Raw genomic sequence first — 14963 nt, forward strand, 5'->3', positions numbered from 1 at the left:
GAGAGAGAGAGAGAGAGAGAGAGAGAGAGTGAGAGAGAGAGAGAGAGTGAGAGAGAGAGAATGTTTTTTTCTTGTTTGTCTCTGTGTCCCTGTGATGGACTGGAGACCTGTCCAGGTGTCCCCCACCTCTTGCAGTGATATCTGTGTTGGCATAGTTACATTGAAAAAGTAACTTTAAACAGATTGCTGATTACTCCTTGATAAAGTAACTTATATATATATATGTGTGTGTGTGTGTGTGTGTGTGTATTGTGCATTTTAGCTTATATTACTACCTCGAAATACTTATTCATTCAAATTCATCCTGCTGCATCATTATATTCTACCATGTTGTTGTTCAATATCTCTCTTAAGACAATGTAACTATTTTAATTACTTTTTCACTTTTTGGTACTTTTGTTGTGTACCCTTATTGCATGCTTTTTGTATTTTTTTGTTGGTTTGTTTTGGGGATTTTTAGTGAGTCACATCAGTTCTTCTCATCCTGAGCATTTCTTTGTACTGTTAACCCTGTGTTTACCTGCACATGACAAATACACACAACTTGAAACTTCAGTGCTTTAACAGTCTGTGTTCACCAAACATTTTCAATGCACAGAACATCTTTGTGTTGATGCTGAGAAATAACTCCAGCCTCCTATTTTGAAAATTATTTAGAAGACTGGGAGTCCTAGAACCAGCTCTGTGGAACGTCTTCCTTTTAGATTGTGATATTGATTATTCTAAACTTATTACAAATTAATTGACTGAAATGTGTCTGTTCGATGTGGTGACGATGAGTCCAAGTTTTTTTGCTGTGGGGCTGTTCTCTGGGGCACATACTTTGTTAAGTTCAAATATATTGAAACCTCATTTAAGTCATTGTTACTTGACTTATTAGTACTTATTCTGAGATTTTGCTTTTGAAAATCTTAATAGGTTTTGAATGTAAATTGCTTTTTTCGGATGATTGCTTCCTCTGATATCAGATGCTGTGCTTCTGGAAGGACTTTTACTGAAACTTTTTTTTTTGGACATTTGTTATGATGCGTTACCATAACAACAAGGTGGTTTTCTACAACTGGGAGCTGCTGATTAACATCTGAACATATCAAATAAGACCTCAACTACAGCCCCAAATCCCAAATGAGTTGAAAAGGAGGGGCCATGGATGCATTATCGCCTACCTGGAGGCTGTGCTCGAGTGCCTGACTGCCGAGATCTTGGAGGTAGCGGGAAACACAGCCCGTGACAGCGGGAGGACCGAGATCGTCCCCTGGCACCTGCAGTTAAGTCTGCGGTGATGAGGGGCTCAGCAGGCTGCTGGGAGAAATGGCCTTCGTTCAGGGAGGAGTTCTGCCTGGCATTCAGGCAGTCCTGCTGCCCAAGAAGACGAGAGGTCTGCTGGGTCTGGGTGGACATATCAGCATCTGCAGCCAGTTTCTTGGGATCCGCTGTGGGACAGGCTGCTACAAGAGATCCTTCCTGCCCAAAACCATCAGCATCTAGAACAACTCTAATGAAACAAGATGAGCTACAACAACAATTAATTTCCCTTTGGGGTTAATAAAGTATTTTTGAATTGAATTGAATTGAATTGTTTGTTGTTAAAAGCAGTTCTTTGCACTTTTCAGAGAGCATTTTTAATAAACGTTGGCAGTATGTCATGATTTTATTCTATCACCACCACAAAAAAGTTTCAGGCTCAGGATGTTTTTTCACTTTAAGGCCTGTTTGAACCACTGGCTCCATCAGTGACCGTCCGTGCTGCGACTCTAAATGTTGCTTCAGGTCTGATGGGGTGTTTTGAAGCTAGACAGCTCTTTCTCACCAGCACAACGGGAACAACGAACCTTGAAATTGTCATTCTTCACTGACAGAAACTCAAAATAGTTCCTGTATTTCCTGCTACAAAATGTTCATCTTCCTCCTCGCTCCATTGTTTGGTTCTGTCGTGGCGTGGTGTCAGGTTTCACAGGTGATGATAACGTGACTGAACGTCACATGACGGCACGCCCCGACCCCGAGACGCATAGAGGAAATTAAATTACTAGAGAAAATGACAAAAATAATAATCAAATTGATCAGCAACATTTTAAATCATGAGAGTTATTATACAAAACACTTTGACCTACAAAACAAAAATGAATAAAACAATTTGTGCTGATTTTTTAAAATCAAAATGAGGGTCAGGATCAATGAGCACACTCATCGATTAAACTAAAACATTGTGTCAACGTGAAAGAGGAGGCACATGGGGCCAGCGTGGTTTGGATAGCTTTTTACCTTAATAAATAAAACCATTCAAAAATGACACTTCCTATTTACTCAGATCAACTTTGCCTGATTGTACCATTTGTTTGCTGATCTGAAACTTGTAGGTGCAACAGAAACTGAAAATAGACTGTACTCGTTCATATACCGTCATTTCCAGGCTGTAAGCCGCTACTTGTTTCCACACGCTGTGAACCCTGCAGCGTGTGCAGCGTGTGCAGCTTATTTAATTTAATTTATGTTCTTTTTTTGGGACGGGCTAACGAGCTTCCTGCCACCAAAACATTTAGCCTCATCACAGTAAGTATAAAAATATTTAAAAAATCATTCTGACCAGTGAAACTTCAAATGACCGTAAATCAAACGTGCACACATTAAATTCTTCATTTTGTGCTTCATGCACACACCCTCATCATGGAAAACACACAAACAAATGCATGGGATGCATCTTTCAAGTTAAAGGCAATCGACTGAAACTCTGACACAACAGTTTCCTGCGGGATCAATGAAGTTCAGTGTATGTGGCTGTTCAAGAATGAAATGGAGCTGCTGCACGTGGGCGGGGTGTCCGTGATGGTGAGGCACTGGAGACAGCCGTGTGGAGAACTGATCCAAAGCAAAAAGATGCCAAAAGCTTTCAGAGGGAAAAACAACAAGCAGACGGCCCAAACTTGAAAACCTTCTTGAAGACTGGGTGAGCACAAGGAGAGACACGGCCAAGCACTTTCCACCGTGCACATCTGATTGAAAGCCAAAGGAACTGAAAACAAGCTTGAAGGTTTTAGAGGTGGACCATCGTGGTGTCTCACATTTATATGACGAAAAGGTGTCTCATGGAACGTAGCGATCAGTGACTTTTCCTCTTAGGCTACTGTATTTATTTATTTTTATATTTTCACAAGCTGTGTTACTGGCACTTTTCAAAAAATAAAACATGCGTGGTTGTATATGTTATCGGTACGTATTTAATTAAAAGTTTAAAAAGTCTTTCTGTGAAAATATCATGTTACAATGTGGACACCCACGACTTATACACAAGCGCAGCCTATATATGTACAATTTTTCTTACAACTTCTTACATTTCTTTTTGGAACAAATTGCGACCACCCGGGCTCTCATTTCCCCTCCAACTCATGACCCATCCATCCCACCTCAATCTGTAGCTCCTTTTGACCATTTTGAACCCATCACTGTATCTTCTCTAGAGCAGGTCATGTGCAGCTTGAAACCTTCTGGTTCCCCCTTTGATGTGGTCCCCCCTCAACTACTAAAGGAGGTGTTTCCAACTCTAGGTCCGTCCATTGTTGCCATAGTAAACAGTAGTTTATGCACTGGCGTGGTGCCAAAAACCTTTAAACGTGCTGCTGTCCAGCCGCTCCTGAAAAAAACAAACCTTGACCCCTCAGTCGTGTCCAACTTCCGGCCTGTCTCCAAACTCCCATTTGTTTCTAAAGTACTGGAGAAAATAGTCGAGTCCCAGTTGAAGTGCTTCCTGGAGGATCACGCCATCTTAGAGCTTTTCCAATCTGGCTTTAAACCTCTCCACAGCACTGAAACTGCCCTGCTGAAGGTCTTTAACGACATCTTCAGATTCACAGATACCGGTGATTCTGTGCTGCTTGTCCTGTTGGACCTCACAGCCGCCTTTGACACCATCGACCATGAGATCCTCATTGCTAGGTTGGAGCAGTGGGTGGGCGTCACAGGATCATCCCTCAATTGGTTCAGATCTTACCTCGCTGACAGATCCTTTTGTGTCTCCATCAAGGATTTTAGTTCCACAGAAGTAGAGCTTAAATGGGGAGTTCCGCAGGGGTCCATACTGGGTCCCCTCCTATTCTCTCTATACCTGCTGCCACTTGGTGCTATTTTCCGGAAACACAACATGCCCTTCCACTTCTATGCCGATGACTGTTAAATTTACTTCCCCCTAAGACACAATGGTACATGCTCTATTCAACCGCTGCTCGACTGCCTGGCTGACATAAGGGACTGGATGGCTTTAAACTTCTTGAGTTTCAATGAAAAGAAGTCTGAAGTCATGTTGTTCCCTCCCAATGACACGATCACAAACCACTGCATCGACCTCTCCGCTCTAACCCTGTCAGAAAAACAAAGAGTCACTAATCTGGGAGTGATAATGGACCCTTCCCTGAAACTTAACAATCATGTAAACCTGATTGTTAAGTCATGCTTCTTCCAACTGAGGCGGCTGTCTAAACTGAAGCACATATTGTCCAAAAAGAACCTGGAGACAGTAATACATGCATTCATTACATCTAGGCTTGATTACTGCAATTCACTCCTGTTTGGTATCAGTCAGACCTCCATTGCACGACTACAACTGGTCCAGAATGCAGCAGCCCCATTTTAACCAGTACAGGCAAAAGAGAGCACATTACACCAGTTTTGGCCTCACTGCACTGGTTACTGGTTCACCTTCGAATCCAGTTCAAAGTACTCCTGTATGTCTACAAATCACTGAACAGTGCCCCCCCCCCAATCTCTCTGATCTGCTACAACCGTATGTCCCACCACGTTCCCTGAGGTCAGCGGACCAGTTGCTCCTCACAGTTCCAGGAACTCGTCTTAAGCGCAGAGGTGACAGGGCCTTCTCTGTAGCAGGACCAAGACTTTGGAATGAGTTACCTCTGCTTGTCAGACAGGCCCCTCCCTCTCGGTTTTCAAGTCCCGTTTAAAAACTCACTACTATTCAGTAGCTTTCAACACCAGATGATCTGTGTTTTGATCCTGTATGCTCCACACTGGTTTGTCATGATCTGCATCGTTTTTATGTCTATATTCTGATTTACCTCATTTTGTATTTTGCTTTGTGTGTTACCTGTTGTTCTGTCTGTACAGCACTTTGGTTGGTCTTGTTGCTGTTTTAAGTGCTCTATAAATAAAATGGTATGGTATGGTAATTTTTTTATTTTTTTATTTAGTGGGCGTGTCTTAGGGTGCTCAGTAGTCTGGAAATTACAGTACTTTTTCCACAGCACTGTATTCATTCACAAACATAATATTTGAAAGCTAATGCAAGTTTGAATGATCAAGAGAAACAATGCTCTTTGTTTGGACTTGTTCAAAGTTATGTAACCAACCATCAAAGCGTGTGTGCAGAAAGTTACGTTATAACATAAATATAGTACCGTTACACTCAGGACGTATGAAAATTTTTACTTATTTTTCCTGTTTGTTTCAAAGAATAAATACCAGAAAAAAAAGCTTTGCTAACGTTTAATCATGTTCCTGTGAATTGTATGTTTGTGGTTATTTGTGCAGGAGGAGCTACAGAGGATAAAACTCGCGACCCTAACCAGGAACAGGATGAGAAGCCATTAACCCAACAGAATTTATGCAATGAAACAAGGTGCTACAGTGGTAGTAGCAGTCCAGGAGCAGAGGATGCTGGGAGGAGCACCGTAGCACCAGAGCTACCTGCCTTCTTCAGCTTGACTGCTCTTGCTGAGGTTGCAGCCATGGAAAATGCTCACAGGTAAACAGCCAGCGGTGTACTCTACATTTTTGTACTGGGTATACTGGGCTTAGAAACCAAAGTACACCAGTTAGTACAATTCAATTGTCAATATATTTAGATTTTTAAGCATATTGAACATTTCCAAATTTCTCTGATGTTTATATTTGAATAAATATACAACTAACTTTGTACAACAGTTGGCTTTGTATTAAAAACATGTTATAGAATTTATAAAACAATATCAAAGCAAAACATGTGCAAGTATTAAGTAGTAAGTACAGAATTATACAATAATTTACTGGACAGGCGAATGTAATAAACGAGCGCTGCATACATATAGATTGTTACAGAAGCGTTTAACATATCAGTGACATGTGTCTAATATGTCATGTATCATATGGCACTCTTAAGTGGGTATACTGAAATTCTAAAGCTTTTCTAGTGGGTATACTCCTTATGCTCATGTATCACACAGACTACACCACTGAGAACAACCACTGGCTTTTCTACAGTATTACGCTGGAAATTATATTTCTGAAACAGAATGTTGGAAGGAGTGAGTTACATCTGCGGTGGTGTGTTTATTATTAGGCCGAGCAGCAAAGCGCTGCCAAGGCCTATTGTAATCGCTCTGTCCATTAGGCCCGTGCAACAGTTTTTCCATTAGAGTTGGCCTTTTGGAGGCCTAAACATATCTGACAGCTCACCAAATTGGGCGGTCGCATCAAGACTGAGTGAAAATTATTTATTTGAATTATTAATTAATTATTTTAAGGGTGTCGCAAAAATTGCAACAGAAACGGCTCAACAGCGCCACCTGGAAATTTTCTAACTACCCTCCGCCTTAATCTTACTTTCTCGTAGGAGCATGAAATTTGGTACACTTGTCCAACTCCCCAAGATGCACAGAAAACCCTCTGGCACCAATGCTGTACAATAAACAGGAAGGCGGCCATTTTGGAATGAGTTTCCAATTATCACACCTTTTTGCCAGTTTACAGCCTCTGCATTTGAATAAACTCCTCCTAGGGATTTTGCTCAATCGGTTTCAAACATGGCCATTTTGTTCAAAAGACATGGGGGACAAAAAATTATCAAAACGGTGCGTTTTCGATCATGCTGAAGGGGCGGGGCCAGACCTCAAAGTTTGACATTTCGCCATGAACAACGAAACGCTAAGAGCTCCTACAGGAAAACTGTCTGAGACATGAAACCTTCAGTGATTGATCCACATCCGGTCCCCTGCAAGACTGAATGGTCAAATCATGACATCACTTAAGCCACGCCCCCTGAGAATAGGAAGTGTAAAGTTTTATGTTGAACAGTCTCTATCTGACCCCTGTGACCTGATCAACATGATAGTGTGTCCAGTGACCGAAGACATGTTGGTGTAAAAGGGTTTCCAACATTGACAGTTTTCAGTGGTGCATGTGGACGTCGCGGCGTGGCGAAGTAAAACTTAACGTCGTGGCCATACGTTTGGCTCTAAATTCCACAAATTTGAGCCGAGGTGCACCAAGATCAGTATGATCGATCAATATCCATCCCTTTAACAGGAATCCATGATAATTGGCCAATAGCCTTCACAGCGCCCCCTAGAATATTTTTAAACTTCAGCCCGAAGCCATTTTTTGACAAATAATTCCTAAACTCGGTGAACATCTGTATTTTCTCAGGATCTATGTAAAAGTCTCTTTGAGCTCTGGTCCAAACCCAACAGGAAGTCGGCCATTTTGCATTTTGGTTCAAAGGGTCATTTTAGGAGGGCAGCACGGTGGCGCAACTTGTAGAGCTGCTGCCTCTCAGTGAGCAGGTCCCTGGTTCAAATCCCGGCCTGGGGGCCTTTCTGGGTGGAGTTTGCATGTTCTGTCCGTTCATGCGTGGGTTTTCTCCGGGTGCTCCATTTTCCTCCCACAGACCAAAAACATGCATGTTAGACTGATTGGTGACTCTAAATTGTCCCTAGGTGAGAGAGAGAGAGTGAATGGTTGTTTGTCTCGTTTGTCTCTATGTGTCCCTGTGATGGACTGGAGACCTGTCCAGGGTGTACCCCGCCCCTCGCACAGTGACTGCTGGACATGGGCACCAGCGACCCCCGTGACCCAAAATGGAATAAACGGGTTAAAGATAATGGATGGATGGGTCATTTTAGGGAGTTTTTCAGTTTTCATTCATGATGAATTTTAACAAACTTCTCTAAGGGATTTTAAGTGATTGGCTTCAAACTTGGTTGTTAAGGCCTTGGGGAGTAAAATTTATCAACATCTTGAGTTTTCGGATATGCTAAAGGGGCGTGGCCAAGCCTCAAAGTTGCCCTTCACACCACAATTTTCAAACGCTGTAACTTTCACATTGAAATACCAAATTGCACCAAACGTGGCATGAGTCATACCTGTTGGACGCCCGACGATCCTCTGTGGTTATAGTCTGATGTCTACACACACATTCATACAGCACTCTACTACATTTCTACAAAGATAATCTTAATCTGTAGAGAATATTCAGAGCTTTATCACATTCATACATGGATGAAACGCGTCAGAGTCTATGAGGGGTTCAGTGTCTTGCCCAGTGGCACTTTAACATTGTACTGCTGTTGGAATCGAACCCCCTACTCTTGTATTGGAGGACGACTGCTCTAACCTCTCAGCCACATCTACCCCTAACAACTGTGCACAGCTGTAGAAGTCAGCTGTTTGTGGCCAAAAAGATAAAGTTACTGATTACTTTGGCTTTAAAACCGTTCCTCCCAACCTTTGACAAGAAATCCTCCTGTCTGAGATGAAATTTAAAGCTTCGTAAGAAATGTGTCACACCATGATCAGACACGGGGTTAACTTTTAACATGTCGTTATTCACCCAACATGTCACGGACCAGGGTTTAGGATTCAGAATAAGCCAGACACAGGAGTGCAAAAACAAGAAAATTTTTTATTTATTATGCTGCTTGTTGCTGGAGTCAGGGTCCAAGGCAGGAGTCCAATCTTAAAAGACAGAGAGGTTAGTGACTTGGTGAGGACCAGGGGATACTGTTATAATGGTTAAAGTCACTAATCTTCTCAGTCTGTACGTGGCAGGTGAAATCCAGAGGCGTGGTCCAATGGTCGTAGCGGGGGTCAAGCACGTAGAAGCAGAAAAGCAAGAACAGGTCCGAGTCATGATCCAAAAGAGTAGTCAAAGGAGAGCAAGAGTCGTTACCGTGGTCAGATATGCAGACAAATCCAGAAGGGGCAAGACAAGGCGAGGAGTCAAAACTATCAGGGACCATGAGTGGTGTAATAATTTGGCAAAGGACAAGTGAAAGTGGAACTCTTTAAATAAGCAAAGAACAGGTGCAGTGAATCAGATGAGTTGAAAGTGCAGAGGGGGGCGTGGCTAATGACAGAAAAGAAAAACAGCATGACAAAAAAGGAGCCAAAAACATGACATGATGGGGCTGTGAGTGTGAGACAGGGGCTGATGGGGGGTCAGCGGGGGGCCCTGACCATTGCCCCTTTTGCACCGCCCCTAATCAGCCCCAACTCCGTTTAGCCCGCCACAGAAAGAACCTTTTGCACCAGTACTTTAGTATTTTTAGCTGATTTGAGGCTGAGTCAGGAACTCTTTTCGTCCCTGCTTCTCTGGTGGGACCGAGCGAGCTCAGCCGAGCTGAGTCCAGACCGAAACGTGAATGCAGGACTCTGATTGGTCAGGGGGAGGAGTCACTGGATCTGATTGGTCAGGGGGAGGAGTCACTGGATCTGATTGGTCAGGGGGAGGAGTCACTGGATCTCAGAAACTTTTCACTGAGCCGCCATTTGCAATTTCTCTGGATGCGGAGCAGCGGCTGGATCTATTTTTAAGATTTTAAAAACAATAATGACAACGCCGTGTTTAATTCTGAAGTCCAGGCGTTTTTTGTGTTTGGTGACGGACTATAAATTGGAGCGAGCGGAGTCACCGCGGAGGATCATACGAGCTGCCGAGACGTTGAAGCCCGCGAGGCCGGACCCCGAGCCCCGGCCTCGCCTGCTCACAAAGGCCGGATTCGAGCCCTGGCAGGCGGGAGGACCGGGATGGAGGGACGGGGGGTGGACACGTTTTTTTTTTTTTTTTACATTTTATGTATAAAATATGTTTTTTTTATCAGTGAAGATTAAAAATAAATAAACGGTGCCGGCTTTATCATGAAATCCTGTTTTCCCTTTGACTTTATTAAATAATCTGTTAAAGTTAATTCAACTGAAAAATTATAAAAAGACTAAATTATTGAATCTCTCAGGAATATTTCCCTCCAACATGTTTAAAGAAGAGACGCAGCCTTTGGTTCAACTTTATTCCAACCCACAGATGAACAAATCACTAAACAAGCATTACGCTTTAAATTAAAGCTTTAAATCAAAGATAAACTTTAATTCAAAGCTAAAAATAATCTGTATACAAGAAAAAATAATCTGTATACAAGAAACAAAGACACAATAAGTGCAAATACATCAAATGATGAAGAAAAATATAGAATTTTAAATATAGATATCCTGATGCTGCTCAATAATCCAGGTAGAAACATCTAAAAAAATTAAGTCTGGTCCTCTGGACGTTCAAAAACAAATAAAAAAAAGTAGAAATGTTTCTTCTTTCATCCAAATGACTTCCTCAGTCTGAGGAGCTTATTCAGCTCAGTCTTATATAAATAACTATGAGCTGAATACAGCACCTCAGACTGAAGAAGTCTTTTGGATGAAAGAAGAAACGTTTCTACTTTTTGTTTTTGTTTGTTTGTTTTTGCACTGATTTATTGTGTCCTGTTTTTAATCTTGTTTTGTCTTGTGAAGCACCTTGGTCAATGCAAGGCGTTGTTGGAAGGTGCTATAGTAATAAAGTTTATTATTATTATTATTATTATTATTTGAACGTCCAGAGGACCAGACTTAACTTTTATAGATTTAAATATAAATGTTTTTGTAGAATCTGGTTCATCAGATTTAATTCAGTTCAGTTTATTTGTACAGCACCAAGTCACAACAGAAGTCGTGTCAGGGACTGAACAGAAATATTCATATATAAAATAATAATTCAACATTATTTATCTGAGGAGCAACTTTGAGTTGAACTCATCACAGAACTCTCATTAGCAGGACTTGGGTTCTGGACACGCCTCCAGAATCGGTCCTAAAGTGCAGGTTCAAATCCAGGCTGAGCTGTGTTGGGGCTGATTAGGAGCAGTGCAAAAGGGACACATGACACGACAAACAACGTTTTTGAAACCTGGAAGCTGCAGAAAAAACATCTTAAAACTTCTTATAATCCTGAAGGGCTGCAGTCTGCTGTGGCATGAGAGTGCATGGAGGAAAAGTGTTGTCACTTTATTTTTTTTGTTAGAAAACATGGCTCTGTTGTTTTGGACAAAGGCTTGAAGCAAAAATACAAGTGAATAAGCACAGATCAAGAAGTCTCTCCATCCATTGTGCATCATGACACAGACAGAAATCCAGGACTGAAGGTGGGAGCTGCTACGGGCAGATTTATACATAACGGTCACAATAAATACAACAAGGACAATTGTTCCATTTATCAGTGAGGCTGTGGAGAAATGGAAGTGTAGCTGCCTTGGTACTGCAAAGTTGCAGTTTCAATTCCCCACCATTCCCATATGTCATATGCCCCTTTTCCACAGTACCTCTTGGTACCAGTAGAGCACGGTTCAACTCGACTTCGTATAGTTCACATTGTGTTTCCACAGCCCCGTTCAGTACTGGTTCCAGTGGACGGGGTTCAAATTGACATCACGCACCTCACCTGCTGGTGACGGTAAGACCTTGGAAACAGGTTTCAGTACAGGCTGAGAATTTATTTAATGTTTCTGGTAAATTAAAAATAATACAAATTATTAAATTGATTGAATTAAACTATATATATATATATATATATATATATAAATCCTACTAATGAACTTTAGTTCACCATTAAATCTCTGATGAAGCAAATTCTACAAAACATCTATATCTTTCTATGTCTTTACCAAGATCATCTGTCTTTACCAAGATGGCCGCGCTCAGAGCAGTTGCAGCTTCACAGGCTCCCGGTACCATCCCAGTTTTTAGAAGCTTTGAGATTGACTCTGTGCCTGACTCCGCGCGATTTATGCGTGTGAACTATAGCCGAACCGAACTGATGAGAATAGGAGCAGATTTGCCACGAAATATAGCAGAAATCAGCCACAAACTCAAACTACGCTCGGCAGAATGCAGATCTTAAAGTCATCTACCTGGAAGCTGCAGCAGAGGCGTTCCAGCGGGCAGAAGAGGAAGCGCTGCTCCCGGCTTAAGAGGAGAGGATGCCGGGCGGGGGTTATGGTGAGGCTACGAGCTAACGCTAAAGCCGGTAAACTCCCCATGCCGTCTCTCTTTCTGTCGAATGTCCGCTCTTTGGACAACAAGATGGATTTACTTCGTCTGAGAGCGGGCGCCTCAGAAGAGATGAAGAAGTGTGCGGTGCTTTGCCTCACGGAAACGTGGATTACAAGTGAAACGCCGGACTCAGTCTTCCAGCTGGATGACAGACTTTTTTTGTTCGAGCGGACCGCTGCAGCGAGCTAACGGGGAAATCCCGGGGGGGCGGAGTGTGCATTTACGTGAGTAAAAGTTGGTCCACGAACTGTACTGTTGTAAATAGATCATGCTTGAAGGCTTTGGAGCAAATAACAGTGAAATGTCGGCCACATTATCTACCCCGAGAGTTCACAGTGACTTTCATCTTTGTTGTTTACATTCCTCCGGACGCTAATGCTAATGAATCACTGCAGGAGCTACATGATATCATCAGCTCGCTGCAGAACAAACACCCCGAGGCTCTTTACGTTGTAGCCGGAGACTTTAACCACGTGAATCTAAAGGACTGTCTCCCAAGCTTTAATCAGCATGTGACAATTCCAACACGTGGAGACAAGACGCTGGACCGTGTTTACACGAACGTAAAAGATGCATACAAAGCCGAACCCCGCCCCCACCTAGGACTGTCAGACCACATCTCAATCTTCCTGGCTCCTGCTTACATGCCCCCGCTGAGACGCTCCAGACCGGTACAAAAGAAAGTTAAATGTTGGAGCCAGGACAGTGGCCCCATACTGAGAGATTGTTTTGACCGAACAGACTGGCAGGTTTTCAGAGAAGCTGCTGAAAATGGAGGTTCGCTTGATCTTGACCAATACACATCCTCAGTTCTGGGTTACATTAGTACATGTACTGACACCGTCTCCACTATCAGAAATGTTAAAAGCTACCCAAACAGAAAACCTTGGCTGAATATAGAGGTGCGTACCCTGCTGGAAGCCAGGAACACTGCCTTCAGGTCTGGAAACTCAGAGGAGCTGAGTAGGACAAGAAAAGATAATGTACTGACACCGTCTCCACTATCAGAAATGTTAAAAGCTACCCAAACAGAAAACCTTGGCTGAATACAGAGGTGCGTACCCTGCTGGAAGCCAGGAACACTGCCTTCAGGTCTGGAAACTCAGAGGAGCTGAGTAGGACAAGAAAAGAGCTGGTTGCTGGTATTAAGAAGGCCAAGGCCACATATGCAAAGAGGATCGAGGGTCAATTCATCTCACAAGACCCTCGGAGCATGTGGAGGGGCATTAAGTGCATAACAGATTATAAAGGAAGGAGGGAACAATGCCCCAAAGACCCATCTCTGCCTGATGCCCTCAACAAGTTCTATGCACGCTTTGAAGACCCGAACAGACCACCCAGCACCAGACTCACCTCACCACCGGATGAAGAGCATCTCAGCGTGACCTCAGCAGAAGTAAGGAGTACTTTCAGGAGGATTAATCCGCACAAAGCAACTGGCCCAGACAACATCCCCGGAAAAGTGTTGAAAGAATGTGCCGATCAGCTCTGTGAGGTGCTGGCAGACATATTTAACACCTCACTTACCCTGGAGACAGTTCCCACCTGCCTGAAGACTGCCACCATCATCCCAGTCCCAAAAAGCTCTACAGTGACTGGTCTGAATGACTATCGGCCAGTGGCCCTCACCCCGATAGTCGCTAAATGCTTCGAAAAACTGGTCATGACTCACATCAAAACAACCATCAACATCAACGAGGACCCTCTTCAGTATGCATACCGTGAGAACCGATCAACAGAGGATGCCATCTCCTCTGTGGTCCACACTGCACTCAACCACCTGGAGCAGAAAGACTCTTACGTCCGTATGCTCTTTGTGGACTTCACGTCCGCCTTCAACACCATGATCCCCCAAACCCTGATGGACAAACTATCCACACTAGGACTAAGCCCCTCCATTTGCAACTGGGTACTAGACTCCACAACTTCTCCTCCTCCACCATAACCCTCAGCACTGGCTCTCCTCAGGGATGTGTGTTGAGCCCCCTCCTGTTTACTCTGCTCACATATGATTGTGCAGCTACCCATCCAGGCTGTCACATTGTAAAGTTTGCAGATGATACAGCGGTGGTGGGATGCATCACAAACAATGATGAGTCCAGCTACAGGCAAGAGGTGGAACACCTGGAGAGCTGGTGCAGAGAGAATAACCTTCACATCAATGTGAAGAAGACAAAGGAGATGATTCTGGACTTCAGAAGGAACAAAAACATCTACACCCCCCTGAACATAAGAGGATCTGCAGTGGAAGTGGTCTCCAGCTACAACTACTTGGGTGTACACCTGAACAACGACCTCAGCTGGAGCAACAACACCACCAGCCTGATGAAGAAAGATCATCAGAGACTCTACTTCCTCAGGCGGCTGAGACGAGCTGGTCTGGAAGCTCAGTCTTCACCTCCTTCTACAGGTGTGCAGTGGAGAGCATCCTGTGCTCCAGCATCAACGTGTGGCATGGAGGCTGCACAGCTGCAGAAAGAAAAGCTTTGCAGAGAGTGGTGAAGGCTGCACAGCTGCAGAAAGAAAAGCTTTGCAGAGAGTGGTGAAGGCTGCACAGAAGATGTTGGAATCAGTCTCCCCACCATCACAGACATCTACACCTCCAGATGCAGGAAGAGGGCCACCTGCATCATGAAGGACCCCACTCACCCAGCACACACACTTTTTGCCCCACTCCCCTCAGGAAGGAGGTTAAGGAGCATTAAGTGTAGAACCATTAGACTGAGGAACAGCTTCTACCCTGAGGCTGTTAGACTCATGAACCTCTAACCAGAAGAATCTCTATGAAAAATCACATCATGTTGCTGCTGATCTGTTTCATGTTGCTGCTGATCTGTTTCATG

General features: G+C 43.5%; 1 protein-coding gene across 1 annotated transcript in view; it reads left to right on the forward strand.

Moving 5' to 3' along the window:
* Positions 1–14963, forward strand: part of LOC119420239 (HMG box transcription factor BBX) — an 82112-nt gene that overhangs the window by 62102 nt on the left and 5047 nt on the right. Inside the window, exon 13 of the mRNA XM_037687627.1 lies at positions 5539–5752. Within this exon, the coding sequence (XP_037543555.1) occupies positions 5539–5752 (214 nt within the window). The remainder of the gene's footprint in view (positions 1–5538; positions 5753–14963) is intronic.

Source organism: Nematolebias whitei, chromosome 14 (assembly GCF_014905685.2).
Source record: "Nematolebias whitei isolate Nwh7 chromosome 14, NemWhi1, whole genome shotgun sequence".
Classification (NCBI taxonomy): domain Eukaryota; kingdom Metazoa; phylum Chordata; class Actinopteri; order Cyprinodontiformes; family Rivulidae; genus Nematolebias; species Nematolebias whitei.